The sequence below is a fragment of the Psittacula echo genome, assembly GCF_963264785.1.
Source record: "Psittacula echo genome assembly, chromosome: 11".
NCBI classification, from domain to species: Eukaryota; Metazoa; Chordata; class Aves; order Psittaciformes; family Psittacidae; genus Psittacula; species Psittacula echo.
The window spans coordinates 10,930,284-10,947,098 of record NC_137746.1 but is presented as its reverse complement, the minus strand read 5'-3'; the positions used below and the strand labels follow the sequence as shown (position 1 = coordinate 10,947,098).

Here is a 16,815-nt window from a genome sequence, read left to right as displayed (position 1 = left end):
CTCATGTCACAGTGCCTCACAGCTGCGCCTTTTATGTTGTTGTTCTTATTTCTTCTTAAGATAATGGCTTGAAAAGTTGAATTTGGGTTATCTGATCTGTGAGGGTGGTATTAGTGCTGTACATGCTGCAGACTGTAAGTGCTCTGTTTTGAAATGTGGGTAATAAGACTGATTTTTAAATGCTGTGCAGCTGCTCTATAAGCCTGGCTTTCACAGTGATGGGCCTGTTTGAAGGCACAAGACAGTCCCTGTCACCTGCAGACCTCTCTCTGCTCACCAGCTGAACCTGCACCGCTCTGGCTTTGCATGAGTTGGCTCCAAAGACATGGGCTCAGCTCTAGTCAGTTTGATTCATGGGAGATTTAAGATGTAATTCCTGGAAAGGGTGTCACTGAGAGATGCTAATCTGCTGAGTTAGCTTAAAAAAAAAGAAAGAGAGGAAGTTAACAAAGGGGGTTGGTGGAGTTTAAGTTGATTGTAACTATGGCAGCAAAAGAAAAAAAGAAAGATTAAATCATTGTCCCTTAGAATGGCTGCAGGGTTTTCTCACAACGTTTCAGCTGGGGAGAGAAGAGCAATGGGAAAACACCACTCTTTCGGGCGAGCAGTGGCCCAACAGTGTTAAACCCGATTGAACTTTAAGCTCAGTGTTCACTTGGAACTCACTTTGAAACATGTGATGCTCTGTCCGTGCTGAAGTCCAAGCGAAGCTTGTCCCTGCGGAGCCATGGCTGTATGTGTGTGGCAGGGAGAGGATAGCTCTCCATGGCCTAAATATTTTGTTAATGAGTTCAGTGCCATGGCCCAGAGCTTGGCAATGCTGCTGACAGTGGGAGCTGTGGGCAGCAGTGTGGAAGAGAAAGCTTAGATGAAGGCTTTGAGCCTTTCACCCTCTAGCACGTGGCAATCATTGTTCCTTAGAAAAATCCCTGCTCAGCACATCCCATAATTCTTAATTTTTTCATTTTCTTGTCCCTCAAACATGCAGTTTCCTTGGAAAAAAGATTCTTTTCTCACCTTTGGGATGCTGCTGTGTGTAGAGCTGGGGTTTTCCTCATGAGTCTCAGGTCAAACCCATCCTTGCTGTCATACTGCTTGGTTGCAGGTCCTGGGTGGCAGTGCTACCCTCCCATCCACCAGCACTGCCAACCTTGCTTAGCCTCAAGTCCTGGGAGAAAAGGAATTCGGCTACGAAGAGCAAAGTCACTTAAAACATATGCTTTAAAACATTGAGGTAATGAGTACTTGTTGACAAACTTGGCTCTCGAAGGCAGCAGGAGTGGTGCAGGCATGTGGTTTGCCAGGGCTGGGTGCTGCAAACCACAGGCACAGTGAACTGCTGCCTCGCTCAGCATAGCCCATCTGCTTCAGCAGCTGGGCCTGAGCATCACCGTGCTGATGGAGCTGCTTAGCTCCTGTTGGAGAGACGAATGCAGTCACATTCAGGATCGGTGTCTATGTGCTGTCTCTGGGATGAGGGGTTGGAAGGGTGGCTCTTGAGAAGAGCAGAGCGTTGCCACTCTAGTGTTCCTGGAGTTGCATTAACCGACTTCTGCCCCCGGCCATAGAAAGGCACCTTGCTTCCACCTCTGAATGTCATCTCTTCAAAACAGAATGCTTTTCCAATCTAACACATGGAAACCTTCCTGACATTTTCCCTTCCTGTGCACCTGCCTGTGCTCGTGTCCCCATGGCTCATGTTCTCATTCAACCAACCAAAATGTTTGCGTGGTGTTTCAGTAGGCAGGAGAGACAGTGCAGGAAGTTGTGCCCCAGCAAAACCAGCTGTTGGTGGTGGACCTCAGTGCTTGCTGTTGTTGTCGAGCTGCTGCCTGCCCTGCATTTCTCTCTTGACAAGCAGAGGAGTGCTGCTGGGTGTCCTCCCTGGGCAGGCTTGTGCTGCAGAGATAGCAAAGGTCTGATCAGTTCTTTTTTGGGACCTTTTCTAGCACAAAGTGAAAGGGCTGACACAGACATGTCTGCCACCACTGCCTGTCTAAGCCATGTTCCCTGGCTCTTGGGCATAGTAAGCACTCAAGCCTTAGCTCGCTATGTACCAAATTGGAGCAGAAAGCTGCTAGGAAGCTCAGAAGTGCCTGCATGGGGTTTTCCCCCACCATTTTAATTTTCTCTTTCAATATTGTGGTGTTGAGTGAATGAAGACCAGGTAGGAGTGCTCCACTCACAGCACTGGCTTCCTTTGGAGCACTGTGCGCTTCCAGGGGACCAGCGATTTGAAGGATGTTTTGTACTTCTGAGTTCTAGACCTGTGTAGGCTGAAGATGTTGGATCCATGTGGATCTTTCCTCTCTTCAACCCTGGCATGGGTGTTTGTTCACTTCTTGCCCACACCAGGACCATGAGGTCCACTTGGTTTCTATGGGTGGGCTATTGTGGGGTATAGCAGCAAAGAAGACTCTTGTTGTTCTGGGCTCTGCTGCTGTGTTTGGTTGCAAGGTCTGAAGCATTGCGTGGGGCTTTCCTGCTCCCTGACTAACGTGCTGCTGCTTGGGCTTGTTATCTCTCACCCTCTTCTGCTGGGCCAGTGCTGAGCTTTTAAGGCAAGAAAAGGTGTTTGTGCCATGCTTTGGTCACACTGTGTTTTGGCATGTCTACAGAGAAAACAAGTCCTTGGCCATAGTTTGAGCTCTCTTGTGATGTTGCTTTGCCTCTGGCTTGTAAAAACCAGAGGAAGACGTTTCTGCATGGTTTTTTATAGCTAACACTGACTTGTTTCACAAGCCACTTCCACTTCCCCTTTCCGCTGCACAAGTGTTGCCACAGCTGCCAAAGCAGCAGTGCTGGTCCAGCCTGACCCGATGCTGCTGTGTGTATCGGGGCTGCCAGACCAGGGCTGTGCCAGCCTTGCTGCTGCGCCTGCTCATCACCAACCGCTCCGCTGGGTCTGCTAAGGGCTGAATTCAGCGTTTCCAAAGAACCCCAAATTGGGCTTCACTTAGGGTGACAGACTGAAGTGGCCCTAGAGAGCTTGTTGGGCATGGAACTCGTTTCAGCTCCCATTGATTATTGGACAATCATTCGAGCACTGACTCAAGCCTGTCTATTCTGAGCTCAATTACTGATGCAGACAGCTTGGGCAAAGTGCATCGGAAGGCGATTAGTCAGTAGGTAATCCCTGAGAAATACGTAAGTGAGCACTTGCTCATATACAAAGGCACACAATGGGAATGTGGTGTGGGAAGTGGGGGAAGTCAGAACTGTCACCCCCCCAAACACAGCATCCACTGAAAGCACCAGGCTTTTTACTCCTGCTTCTGTAACTCAGTGATATCTGAAGCATCAGCTCTCCTGGCACAGAGAGAACACTTACAAGGATGGGAAGAGTAGCTCACACCGAAATTATGGTGACATGATATGGCAGACCGGCTTAAAAAGGATTGTCCCTTGGCTTGGGAGTATACTGTGGGCAAACACATGTAGAGGACATGATCGAGTGCTCTCAGGGCTAGCTCTCTCCTTTCCACTAGTGAGTGAGAGTTCATGTTGGATTTCCCCTGCCTCACCTAGAAACTGGCCGTTGCCTTCAGCAGCAATCCTGCATGAGGAAGGACTGAACAATCCAGCCTTCCGGTAACGTGTTCTTTAAAGGCTTAAAATAGTTCCTGCGTTTGTCACAATCTGGATTTCACAATAGCTCAGAGGTTGAGTCACAAGCAAAGCCAAACAGCCTCTTCTGTCACCTGAACAGGCACCCCTTAAATCCATAAGCAGTTTCTCTGTGCCTCTGCCTTCTAGGAGTAATCCTGTTCATCCCCTATCCCTTGGTAGTCCCAGTGTGTTTGGTAACAGCATGTCCAGCACCCATCTTGCTCCACAGGACTCCAGCAAGATCTTTTGCTGTGTATCCTGCTTGGCTCGTGGTGTTCCTTTCTGGAGGTGGTTTACTGAATAACTTTTATGGGGTATGTTTTCTGTTGTGGAATGCCCGTTCCAATCCCATTTCTGCACAGACCTGTCACGGGGTCTCTGCAGTGCACTGATTTGCACAAAGGCTGGAAGTGGCCATAAGGGCTTGTCAGGTTTGAAATGCCAAGGCTGTAGTGAATCGAACTGTAGCTCAGCAGCACATCCTGGGCACTGTGCTGGCAGCTGGCTGCTCTGTTTGTTTAGTTTTGGTGCTAAATTGCACTCCAGGGACAAATTATCCATGGCATTAAAACGCCCAGGAGTGGAGGAGCTAAAAGATGATGGAACTGGATGCGTGCTTTTGACTGGTCAGCTGTAGGTCATAGACTGACATCAAACAGTTTCTGTTCTTGGAATCTGACCATCTTTTGGGTCTTTTGCTCCTGTCCACAAATTTCACTGGAAAAAATGTGAAACACCACAGATGCCCCTAAAGCTGCTCATTTGGGGGTGTTCTACCTGAGAACAGAAGCTCTCTCCCCATCTCTGCATTCTCTACCTGGGCTTTTGCTGGGATGGAGACCCTGTAATTAGGTTGGGGTTTGCAGAAGACTTGAGGTTTGTAATTCAACCTGTATTTTGCAGGATTCCATTTCAAACATCTAACAAACTGTTGGTGAGTAGTGCTAGGGTGCTTTCTTGATAGTTCTTGTTTTCTTCTTTCCTCCATATCATTGTCTCTTCCCTTCTTTGGCATTTAAAGACAAACCAAGCAGCAGCATGAGAGAAGTTTTCATGTCACTTGCTGCAAGGTGAGGGCATGATCCCCTTTCAGGTAAAGGTGAAGCTGCAGAGAGGTTGGTGCAACCCGTTCCTTCCCTTCTGCATCTCTGGCTGAGTGAGCAGCAGATGCTGCCTCGTCTCAGCTTGGTACTATGCATCCCCTTGCTGTAAAGGTCATCATCCAGGCCTCCAGGTCACAGACTTGGAGATGCTGGTTCCTTCTGCCCGATTGCTAGCTTGGCTTGTGGAGGGCAGAGCAGGCTGGGTTTTGCTTTGTGCTAACATCTCTGGGCAGATTCACATCTGTTGCACGAGGATAAGCAGAAATCAAGAAAGGGCCTTAAACCCTAAAGCATCATCTCATGCCGGGGATATCTGGAAGCAGCTCCGAGGGCTGGCAATGTTTGCCTTTGGCCTACTTGGGATCACAGCAAACCTTCCTGGAAGAATATCTCTGTAGTAATACAACGTGTGCAGGAAAATACCAGCAGAGAAGCTGCAGGAAATCACCAGATGTGAACTGCAGAGAGGCTGCCTGGTGTACTTGGCCAAAATGTGACGCTGCCTGTACAAATGTGGCCTGCTGTGAGCAGCTTTGGGAGCTGGCTGGCTGCTGTGAGGGGCTGTGATGCAGCCGTCTGCCTGATGGCAGGCACCTGCCATTCCCAGGGAGGCTGAAGCCTGGTGTCACTGCTGGAGGACAAACAGATGGAGAGAAAATGAAGGTGGAGAAATGGACAGAAGCCCTTTGGATTTCCAAAGCTGTTGTGGTGACAAATGTGACTTGCTGAGCTTTGTTCAGGAATGCACACACCATACAGTGGGGATCTCCCTCAGTCTTGTATGGTAGAAACACTACAGGCTGGGTTTGGGCTCAGATCAGCTACAGACAACTCGGGAGGGGATGAGCTGTCCAGGATGTATGAGTGTTGGTCCTCTCAAAGGACTGGGACCACCACTCTCCTCTCCACACTACAGCGGGCAACGCCAGAGGGGGTTAATTTTCCAGATCTCCTTCCTATTTCACCTTCTTCCGCTGTCCTGCAGGGCTGAGGGTCATTTTGGTCCCTTCTAGGAAGTGCTGTGAGTGCACTCAGTTGTAGCTGTGACATTATCACAGGAGCAGGGACAGTCCAGGGCTCATGCCTGCAGCACCCCTGCCCATGTGAGCTTGCTGTTTCAGAAGTTCATGTTCTTGCTTTGTGGGTTCGTGTTGTCCTGAGCTGACTTCTCCTTGGAGATGGTGGTGTTGCTCCCACTGGTGTGACCAAGCGGTGTGACATGCCTGTGCCTGCTTGTCTGAGGGGATCTGGGACAGTGCAGTGCTCCTCTCCCCCTGGGGTGAAAACCCACCTCATGCAGCTCATGGGATTCCCTTCCATCCCCAGGCTGTCCCCGGCTAAAACGGAGGAGGAAATGGATATGGCTGGGTAAACACTCTCATTTGGGACTGTCCAACGTGATGGAGAAGGGCAGCAGCTAATTCTTTTATGGACATCTCTAAAGGCTGAACATCAAGCAGAATGTACATGGGCTTGTATCTAGACAGGAAGTGATTGCTGGGGGTTGCTGCGTTGCTCACCCATTAGTAATGATGAATGAGGTCAGTCTGCCACAATGAACACGTGAGCTGCAGTCTCTCCCTCATCCACAGCTTGCAGCCCAGTTTGCAAACCCATGTGCTCCAGCTCAGCATCCAGCATCCCTGCACTTTTGCCTCTAGCAAGCCCAGAAGGGGATCAGAGGTGGCAGAGTGGCTGCTGCAGTGGCTTCCTCAAGGCTTGGGAGTGAGGGCAAGTCAGTTCAGACCTCTCAGTAGGTGATGATGCTGCGGGCAACTGGGGCATGCTCTGCTCCTGGGCTTTTTCAGGTGCCTGCAGGGCCCCAGCATCCTGGAAAGGCTGAGCTGGGCAGGACCCTGCCAGTGGGAAGCGTGCGATGGCTGACCTCCAAGGGAAGCCCCACCTCTTCTCACAATATTTACTTCCCCTTCTTGGACCTCTCCCAACACCGTAAGTGCAGAGCAAACAGAATGGGGCACCTCTTGCTCCAATTTGGAAGCGCTCTGCTTTTCCCAATGCTTACTGTGCTCCGCATCTCCCTCTGCCCTGCTCTGTGTGTGCTCCTCTGGGCATCTGGGTAAGATGGTAAGAAACAAACCACAGGAGCAAAAGAAACCAGCATGAGCTTCTGTCTTGCGATTGGGCAGCAAGCCCAGATGGAAATGGATTTGTCCCCTGTGGTAAAGACAGAGCTGTCGATGCCAATTCATGCGAATGCAGCAAGGCTTCAAAACCCAGCAGAGACTTGGGGATCCCTTACTTTCCTCACTACATTGTATTGTTTTCCCCTTACTCCTTGCCCCCTTCCCAGGCTATTCCTCAGTACACAGTTATGCTATCACCTAACCTACATAAAACTGTTAACCAGGGCTTGCAGTGTTTATACTAGGAATAAATCATCCTGTAAGCTCCTGTGTAGGCTTTCCAAACACAGATATATAAACTACAGAGCAGTAAGGAAGTTCACAACCAGAGCTTGCCCAGCTCCTACACTAACAGCACCCGCAGTGGGACTTCTTTCCCTGGGGGAGAGGCAGTTCAAAGTGAGTGTGATGGAAGGAAAATAGGTAATGAACTACAGTCGTGGCATGAGGGCTTGCCTGCATCAGTGGGGAGCAGAATGGGTGAGGTGTAGGGATTTATCCTGCCCCTTGATCTGGTGATTCAGTGCACTGCTGGGAATGGTGGGGTGCTCCTGAGTAAACAGCTCCCTCCTCGCCCCCTCTACCAGCATGTGTCACATCGCGGTGCACAGACTGTCTGGCAAAGGCCCTTTTGGTGTTTTGTTGAAACTTCTAATTCTTGCACCAATTTGTACAAATTGCATTTGCAAAATGCAAACCTGCCCTGGCTATTCTGGGAGAAGCCAATGGACCGTGCTGGGCAGATGATGCTGAAACAGTCCTCTATGGGAGCAGCTCCATCCCTGCTCACAGGTGCTTGCTTTTAGCCAAGCCTTTTGTCAGCTGCCTTTTCCTCATGTGGCATGGGACACAAGAGGAGTAGGTGACAAGAAACGTGTCTGCAAATGCTTCCAGTCCAGCCTGGACTTACTGGCCTATTGCTGGTGTGTGGCCCCTGCAAGCACAGCAGCCCCTTCCTAGGTAGCGATTGCTGCTTGGAGAAGGGTGCCTGGGGGGAAGGAGGTCAGCAAGCTGGGACACGCCTGTGGTGGTGTGAGGAATGGGGAAGGAAAGTCAGGAAAAGTTTTCCAACCCCTGGACATGGCGGTTTTGATGGTTTTCTGGTTATTTGGTGAATAAGCTGGTTAAAGGGACAATGGAGGAGGCAGCTCAGAAAGCATGTGTGCTGTTTTTCTTACTGTGATCTGAAAAGCTCACTAATATGCACCATCAGGAATACTGGCCAGTCCTGGGAAATCAAAATACACCCGTCTTAAATTTGGCTGGATTATCTGTGTACTCAAGACTGCCAGTAATTGCAAGTGTCACCTATGATATCATCAGAGAGCCTCATGCTACAAACAATAGGATGCATCTCCTTTTCTAAAAGCTTCTTTCTCCCCATGATGGGAAGTGGTGTGGGCACTGGAGGCTGGAAAGAAGATGCTTTGGCCCTGATGCAGCATTCATCCTCTCTGCAAAGCTACAGGCAGGTTTAGGAAGCAGAAATGCCTTTGCAAGTTTCTGTGCTTGTGGTGTGGCTGGTACCAGTCAAGCTGAGCATGAATTGGAATAGAAGGACTTGTTCAAGTACTGTGTGCTCCTGGCTCTTCTTGCCTTTGTACTCACACTGTTTTTTTCTTGCAGGCCAAGAACAAGGAAACTGGTGCTTTAGCGGCTGCCAAAGTCATTGAAACAAAGAGTGAAGATGAACTGGAGGATTACATGGTGGAGATTGAAATTCTGGCGACCTGTGATCACCGGCACATCGTCAAGCTGCTGGGAGCCTTTTATTGGGATGGCAAGCTCTGGGTAAGAGGCCATTGCTGTGTGTGACCTGTACAGCTGCATACTGCTGCCTGTGGCAGGGGCTGGAGCTGGATGAGCTTTAAGGTCCCTTCCAACCCAAACCATTCTGTCATGCTATAAGTTTCAAACCCATCTTCATGGCCAGGTCCTCTTCTCCTTCTTACAACTACTGGCAAGTCAGGAGAGTGTCAAAGGGTGCGTTCAGCAGCTCTGTTACTTTTTCTTCCTTTTTTTATTCAGGCACCTTTATGGCTTCCCAGGGCAATCTTACTGGAGTTAAAAAGAGATCTCAGCTTTTGAGAGTTGTACTTGTGTCTTGAGCTGCCAGAGCTGTGGGTACCTGCTTGTTATGCAGGAGCCAAGGCCTGAGCCTCTGGGCTGTCACAGGAATAATGCAATTCATGTCTAGTTCATTCCTCAGTTAAGCAATGCAGGAGAGGTACTGTTCTATTGGGCAATGTGTGCTTACTCAGCAAGTGCCTTTTGCAGTGTCAGCATGCATCAGTGTCCCTTCTTATTTAAAAATCCATCACTAAAGCCCCCAGCTTCTCTATGACACCCTGCTCGGAGGGCGGCGATAGCCAGCACTGAGCACTTCCTCCCATGCATTATCTTGCTTCAAGGGAGCTGGGCTGCAAGTTGCCTAGAGACTAGGTATTTGTGATGCTGAGCCCTGAGTGCATTAAAGAATGAAGTAAATATGTACACTTCTGAGGAAGTGAAAGACAAACATCCCTTCTAGGAGGGGACTCACGATTTGGACAGGTTGCAAATGCAGCAGAGCTAATCTCAGCAAAATTAGAAAGGCAAACACAGGCAGAGCTTGGGTGAGAGGTGGGGTTGGTCTATATTCCACTCTGTTCTGCTGGTTTCACCTCCCTGCTCTGTGCCTGGCCTACACTGGCCTTGTTCATCCTATCTAAAATGTCAGCTCCCCTCCCCTTTCCCCTTCCACCTCCTCCCTGCAAAAGGAAGCTTTGCCTTCCTTCCTGTAGGGAAAATGGCTTGCAGGGCTCCTCAGTTCTGCTTTTGTCTAAGAAGTGCTTTGTAATGTCATACGCTTGCCGACCTACTAAAATTAAACAGCCTCTTTGAAGCGACTGGAACAAGAGCCTCCTGTATGAGGCTTTCCCGTGAGGGTAGATGTTACAGCTCTGTCCATTGTTTTGGGAGGAGGATAGTTGTCTTTATTTAATTATTTGAGTGGCGTTTGCATTTCATTGCTCAGGCTGTTCTTATTAATGCTCCAGTGTTTTACTGGCTTTAAGGGAAGTAAATAAGGCTGTTTTACTTCTGGAAATCTTCTAGTCTTTATCAGGTTTTCCCTCAAAGTCTTCTGCTTCTTGGTCACCAGTGCTGCTGGGGAAAATTCGCATCCAAATATAACACCAGCTTTCCTTGTCTTGTCCGTATCCCATGCCCATTTCTTTGTGTGGTTGTTTTAGCCAGCGTTTTCCAGGACCTTTTGCGAATGGTCCATTTGATGGGTGCATAGACTCTGCCGCACTTTCGGCTTCATGTGGCTCAGGCTTTGAGTGTGTGCTGCGAGTGCGTGTCTGGTCAGCAATTCCCTGTGGTTTCCTTGTCCTTGTAGCCTGGTGTGGAGAGACAATGCTCAAAGTGACACAGGGGCAGGAGTGGGATCATGCAGACGGGCTGGCAATAGGTCCAGACATGCCCAGCCTTCTGGATGGCAGGAGCTCTTGGGCTTTGAGTAATTTACAGCTTGGTCTGTGCCACAAGCGGTCTGAGCCAGCAGCACAGAGGGGCTCAGCGCTGGGAAGGGCTGTTGCTAAATCAGCCCTTGTTGAGTGTTCTCCGACTCTTCAACTAACGAGGAAGATATGTGAGGAAACCTGTTGTTCAATGGTGGCTGCTGCTGCAGAAGTGTCCTTGTCCCCCTGAGCTGCGTTGGGTCCTCGTGGCTCCTCTGTGCGAGGGTTTGGCTTTGTGCTTCAGTAACCAGAAGGTGACATGCAGTGTTTATGGAGCAGAAAAGTTTTCTGTGCAAAGGGAAGTCACTTAACCCACGGAAGCAGCTTTGGAATCCATAGCACTGAAATGAAAGCACAAACCAGCAAATTCCTTGTGCTTTTATACCTGGTTGGCATCAAACTGAAGAACCCCAGCTCTCACACAGGGCAGAGCAGAAAGCCCACTGTGAACCACAGGCAAGGGATTGGAGGACCCCAGTGAGTCCACCGCAATATAACTGGTGTGATTACAGCATCCAGCATGATCTTCCTCAGCAGATAAATACACCGCAGAGATGCTGTGCCCTCATCAGCAGATGCTGTCTCATTCCGTTCCCCTTTCATCTTCTCTTTGCTCGTGGCAGAGGCCAAGCAGTCTTGTGTTGGTTGAAAGCAGCCCAGGGATGGCAAAACTGCAGTGGCAGGAGTTTTCATGGTTTTATTTGATTTTTATTACAAGCCCTGTGGCATTTGATGTTGTTTTGCATAAATCCCAGCTGCTGGAAGTGAAGGCACCAAAGCAAAGTTGAGAATCTCATGCTATTAAACAAAAAAGAATCTGTTTTGAGTCCTTGTGGCTGGGCCACATCTTACAGGCCTTTTTCTGAAGAAGTGTGGAAACACAAAGGCAAACTCTCCTCACCCAGTGTACCTGCAACTTTAAAAAAGGAACTGTTTTAAAGCTATCTTGTTACTGATGAATGTGTCTAACATACGGGGTTTGGTTGCTTGGAATCAGTGGTGCTGGATTTACATTGATAATTATTAGTACGTGAGAAAGAAAAACAACAGATCTTGTGTGTTGTGTCCCTCTTGAGGGCTATGTGGTTTGTTGGTTGTTTTGGTTTGGTTTTTTCCCCCCTTCCAAAACAACACAAAGACTGAAACCTCAAAGGATGCGAGGAACTTTTGATCTCCTGTTTCTGAATATCTCTGCTGCTTCCAAGTGTCCCCTCTCACAGACACGGAGCAGTAAGACAGTAAACTGACTGGGGATGAGATTCTCCTTTGGAGTGATGAGCTCCAGCTTTCCTGTGGGAGATCTCTGCTCCGGGAGGATGGTGGGCATCTTCACCAGACAACCAACACACGGATGAGTGGGGCAGGAAACCCAGGATTCCTCCTGCAGGATCCTGCCGATGCTCTTCGGGTTTGCAAGATGCTCTGGAAATCAGTTGTAATGTCAATTGGCCCCAGGTATTTAACCGCAGGACTCTGTCGGTGGTGGTACAACTTCCCTAGCAAAGCACCGGGGAATTTTGTTCCCCCTCCCTCCTTTTCTATAAACCGTGGTTGCTATAGCAAATGGGTTTTGAATAAACAGACATTTCCTGGAGATCAAAGCAAAAACCGCTGCACCATGCAGGTAACCCTGCCTTGCCAGAGCGTTTTGGGGATGGATAATTTAATCAGCTTAGAGTTTCTTCTCACCAGCCCGCTGTGTGGGTATGTAACTTGTAGAGCTTGCAGATAGACACCAGCTTTGTAGCTAGTCTTTGTACTTCCCTTAAAAAAAGCCTTTTGCATTTTCTGTGGGCAGGCTCTGACCTGTTCAGCCAGGGACGTTTTGGGTTGCTACCCCTTTGATATGGATGTTGACTGGAGATTTGGGCATTCTTGAAAATCCTGTATCGTAAAGAAACGTTCATTATCCCATGCACTAGACTGCTGGGCTATGTAAAGCATCTGCAGCTTTTAATCCTCAAGTTGGAAATACCTTTTCTTTAAAACAAACAATAAAGAAAGCTGATAACCCAATCAGATTCCCTAAGGTTTTCCCTAGCAGAGGAAGGTTGCAGGGAGAGCAGCCTGAGCTGTGGCTGGATGCCCACAGGGGACCCTTCACATGAATGCAGTTCCAGGCCAGGACTCTCCAAGCTTCTCAGTCATCTGTCTCCAAGGAATCCAAGGGCTATTCGAGTCCCTTTAAAATTTAACTTGGCAGGAGAGCTGCAGTCTAAACTGACCCTTCCTGCTTGGCCTCGTGCTCCTGAAGCTTTGTACCAAATGTCCCCCTGAAGTGCTTGAATGGTCCTCTGCGGTTTGTGAGTGTCAAGCTGCCCGTAGTGCTTGAGCATAGCAAAGGAGAGACCCGTCAAAACAAAGTGAGCTTTGTTGAACATAGCCAGAGTCCTGGAGGAGCAGCCCTTTCTGTTCTATTCCTCCTTTCTCCCAACTGCAGAAACTTAAATCCATGCCAGGTTTGGCTGTACCCTGAGAGCCCCCAAGAGCACGCAGCGCTGTGTTGCTGGCCAGGCCGTGCTCTGGTACCCATGAACTGTTGTAGGGTAAGCATGGAGGTCTAAGTCTTCTTCTGCCCTCCTCTCTGCTCTAGAGCTAGGCAGTGCGTTGCATGAGACCAACACATCTGCTCTGGTTTGTGAACGTGAGCTTTAGCATTCAGGTCCCTGGCAAGTCACTGGAACTGCTATTTCTGGGTAAAACTGGGACTTTCCCTTAAAGCAAAGATGGAATTGGAGTGATTTTGATAAACCACCAAGAATGACTTACACAGCAAGCAAATTACCATAGCCCAGCCGAGTTCAAGAGCACTTCTACAGGTAGTAACATGACAATGCAAACTAGAATAGAAGCCTTTTGTCTGCCATCCTTTATAGAGGGTAATGTTACAAGGCAAGGTTATTGAAGCAATAATAATGCCTCAGGATTACATACCCTTGTCATCTATACTCCGTGGAATGTTTTATAAAAGAGACCTGGTGTCATTATCCTGGTTATTAGAAGAGGGAGTAGAGGCACAGACAAGAATTTGCCTAAAGTTTACCCAGCAGGTAAATGGTACTTGGGAATAAGTCTTATGTGCTGAATCTCAGTCCGGGGTTATAACCATGAGGCCATAGTTTTATGGAAAGAAAGCAGCAGACAAGAAGCCCATAGGCAAATCAGCTTTCAAAGTACTTTAAGACTTTGGTTAGAAATGTATTGCAATAAGCCACGTTCACACTTGGCTGGCTTACCCAGGGAAATGCTAAGGAATGGTGTTTGCATATAGATGAATACTTATGAACTATCTATGTATAAGAGACAGTGCCTGGAAACCTAGCTTCAGCCTATGTCCTGGAACAAGCAATAGATTGCAGGTTTAAAGTTCTTTATTTCAGATATAGCCTGAAAGTTGTCATTTGGGAGGAACGGATGGCCTTGTGCAGACTTATAGCTTGGGGTGTTTTCCACTGACTTCAAAGCCTTCACTGAAACAGTTAAATAGCATCTTGTGTGCTGGGTCCATCCACCTTGTGTTGTGAGTTTGGGGATGATCAGAACAAATAGTTGTTTCTAGGGAGATACCAGGCACGAGTAGAAAACTCATCAAGTCCTTTGCCACGCCTTCAATGAGTTGTCCTCCTGGGCAGGTGAGGCTTTGAGGCTGTGTTGGAACTGCTGGCTGTTAATAATAATAAAAGACATCAGGAAACTTGTCCTGGCTCAAACTCCAGCTCTGAGCTGGAGCAGACTCCAGCAGTGAGCTCTGCCCCTCTGAAATCCATCATGTATTTCAGATGCTGGCACAAATTTGGGGTGCTTGAGGTTAGTAAATCTTCCCACTGGAGAAGCAACTTGTTCCTTTTAGCTATTTAGATTTGAAAGGATTTTCAACGTTTTGCTGCCCATCCAGTAACAAATGCTCGTGTGAACTGAGTGGCCTCTAAATGCTGATTAACTTGGTGAGAGAAGGGGATCCCAGTCCAAGCCCTCCAAGCAGCAAAGGCTTTGCCCCATGCCCGGGCAAGGAGCCATTGCCTGGGTGTTTTTCTGGTTTCTATGGCAAACAAGAGTGCTGGCCTTCCTCCCGATGTCCCTGGTCCACAGAGCATGAGGCTGAGAGTCCAAGCGCTGAAGGGAGAGCTCATCAACAAGCCTGAGCATGTTGTAATTAACCCTTCCTGCACCACTCAGCATCCAGGTACCACTGCCTGGTCACAGCCATGCTGTCCCTCTCTGCTCTGCAGCTCGTAGCTGTTTATGGTCCTTGGCCATGGGTGTACTTGGATTCTCTTCCCTCTGGGATGCTGGTTAGTGAGTCAGGATAGTGAATTCAAAAGGGTCAGATATCAGCCCTTGTCAAAAGGGGGTGATTCTAGCAAGGGAAGGATGCTTTTTGCAATGTCAAAACCATTTTGTTAAGCTAAAAGGAATTTTGGTTTCTTCTGCCAAAATTTCAATAGGAATGGGAATATTTCTGCCAACCTGAGGGGGTAGTTCAAGGAAATGTTTTGTCATCTCAGAATGATTTTGATGTGAAGACCTCATCCCCAGTCTCCCTGTGATCAGCAGGGAGCTCTGCATTTAAACAGGAATATGCAGTGTCATTTGACTTTGTTCTCGATAAAGCTTTCCTGCTTTGAAACTCCGTAAGCCTTGGCTTTCCTCGCTTGCTGCCCTGCATCTTCTTTCCCCCACTTGTTATAGGGACAGACCTTTTTTAAATTTCAAATATTTTTCTCTGGAGGTTATTTTGTTCAGAAAAGGGGGGAGAAGAAGTTCATTGTATTTGAAGTCTCTGAATGGTGTCCTTGTCTGCAAGGGAAAATTGGCAAGCTTGGAGCACTCTCTTACAGAGAGCTAATTATTTCGCTTCCACCTACAGCATACTTGTCATGTCAGGCAAGCTGTTGACATTTGTGCTCTGCTATAGCAGCACAGAGGCTTCTGGTGACTTCTGTATTGTTTTATGGCCTCTCCAATGTGTGCTGAGGGCTGCTGTAGCGGAGGGGAGCACGGACCTGGTGGCTTTTGCAGGTGCCAATGATTCTTGGTACTTGGCCCCTCTTGTCTTGATGGCCTCATGGGGCTCTAGAAGTGAGGCTGGGAAGGACTGTGTGTGTCCTCAGTGCATAGTAGGCTGCTATAGTGTCTTGCCCTGTCTTCAGCCAGCCTCCAGCAAATAGCTAGAGCAGCTCAGCCTTGCTTTGAATCACCATTTGGCTTATGAGCAACACTGGCGTAATCTGTTCCCCCTTTTCTTACAGCCCTTTTGCACGTGTTGGGTGAAAAGCGTTGGGCAGGAGGGTGGTGGGGGAAGTGCCAAGTTACGTAGGTGTAGGAATGTGATCCACCTCCTCCCTCTGCTCTGTAATGTAAACTTGCTCCTTGGACTTCAGTCGGAGCAGGGCAGGCTGGCCAAGATAATGGGGGGACTCAACATGCTTGCAAACAAAATCACTGGTCAGCACAGCCCTTGATTCCAAGGAGGTGCTCCCCAAAACCAGCCCCTGGGGTCCTGCACGCCGCTGTGCTATGGGGGACAGAGGGGAGCTTCTCCTGGGAGGGCTGATGGTATTGCCTATCTCCTCTTGCAGCCAGCTGGACAGCATAGCTTCACCATTAACCACCAGAACTCGGGTTCAGATATCAAGCAGATGAAGTAAAGGACATGCCCCTTGACCATGGCTAAATGTGGTTTCTGTGCCTAAATATATCCCTGTGTTCTTCCCACCAGCAAAGAATAGCTCTGTCCTCTGGGGTTTGTGTCACTCAGAAGCTGAAGCCCCTTTCTCAGCCCTGGGAGGCAGAAATGCATTCAGAGATTTTGTTGGAGGCATGAGGATGGGCTTTAACCCATCAGCCCAAGGGGCATGATGGGCTTGGAGCTATTTAGATTTCACCCTGTGCTTAGGGGTTAAGTGCAAGTGGGAGCTTGGACAGATAATGGGGCAGGATACAAGCTTTTCATGGGTGTCTCACCATGTGTCCAAGCCGCAACTGGGCTGCGGAGGCAGTTCTGGGATCTCTGGGTACACATGGAGGTTGCTGTCTGCATCCCAGGTGCCTGCTTTGCATGTGGGACTGAGCTTTGCTTGTGTAACTCTGGCACAGAGTGGTCTTAGGGTAGAGCTTGAGATCTGGATCCATCATTTGCCTGTGTGCTTTTGGACAAATGACCATCTGTGTTCTTTGTGCAACACTTCATCTTTGCTGCAGCCAGTGTTGCTGGACCAGGGCTGTCCCCACTATGGACTTTTTGTAAATCTCAGCCCCTGCTACAGATGCTCCTGACCTTATCCAAGTCCTCTTGGTGCTACAGTAACATGCAGAGTTTGACAACAGAGCTGGTTGTTGTCTGTGTCTGTATTTTCCATGGCATATGTATTATGGGGCTAAGCAGCAGTGTGGGGTAGCCACCAGCAGGCTGCTGGGTGAGTTGGATACTGAAGAACAGGATGGGAAAGCTGGTGT

The 16,815-nt window shown here is 48.7% G+C and overlaps 1 protein-coding gene across 1 annotated transcript in view; it reads left to right on the top strand.

Moving 5' to 3' along the window:
• Positions 1 to 16,815, top strand: part of STK10 (serine/threonine kinase 10) — a 46,649-nt gene that overhangs the window by 3,658 nt on the left and 26,176 nt on the right. The window contains exon 2 of the mRNA XM_080627259.1: positions 8,483 to 8,647. Within this exon, the coding sequence (XP_080483385.1) occupies positions 8,483 to 8,647 (165 nt within the window). The remainder of the gene's footprint in view (positions 1 to 8,482; positions 8,648 to 16,815) is intronic.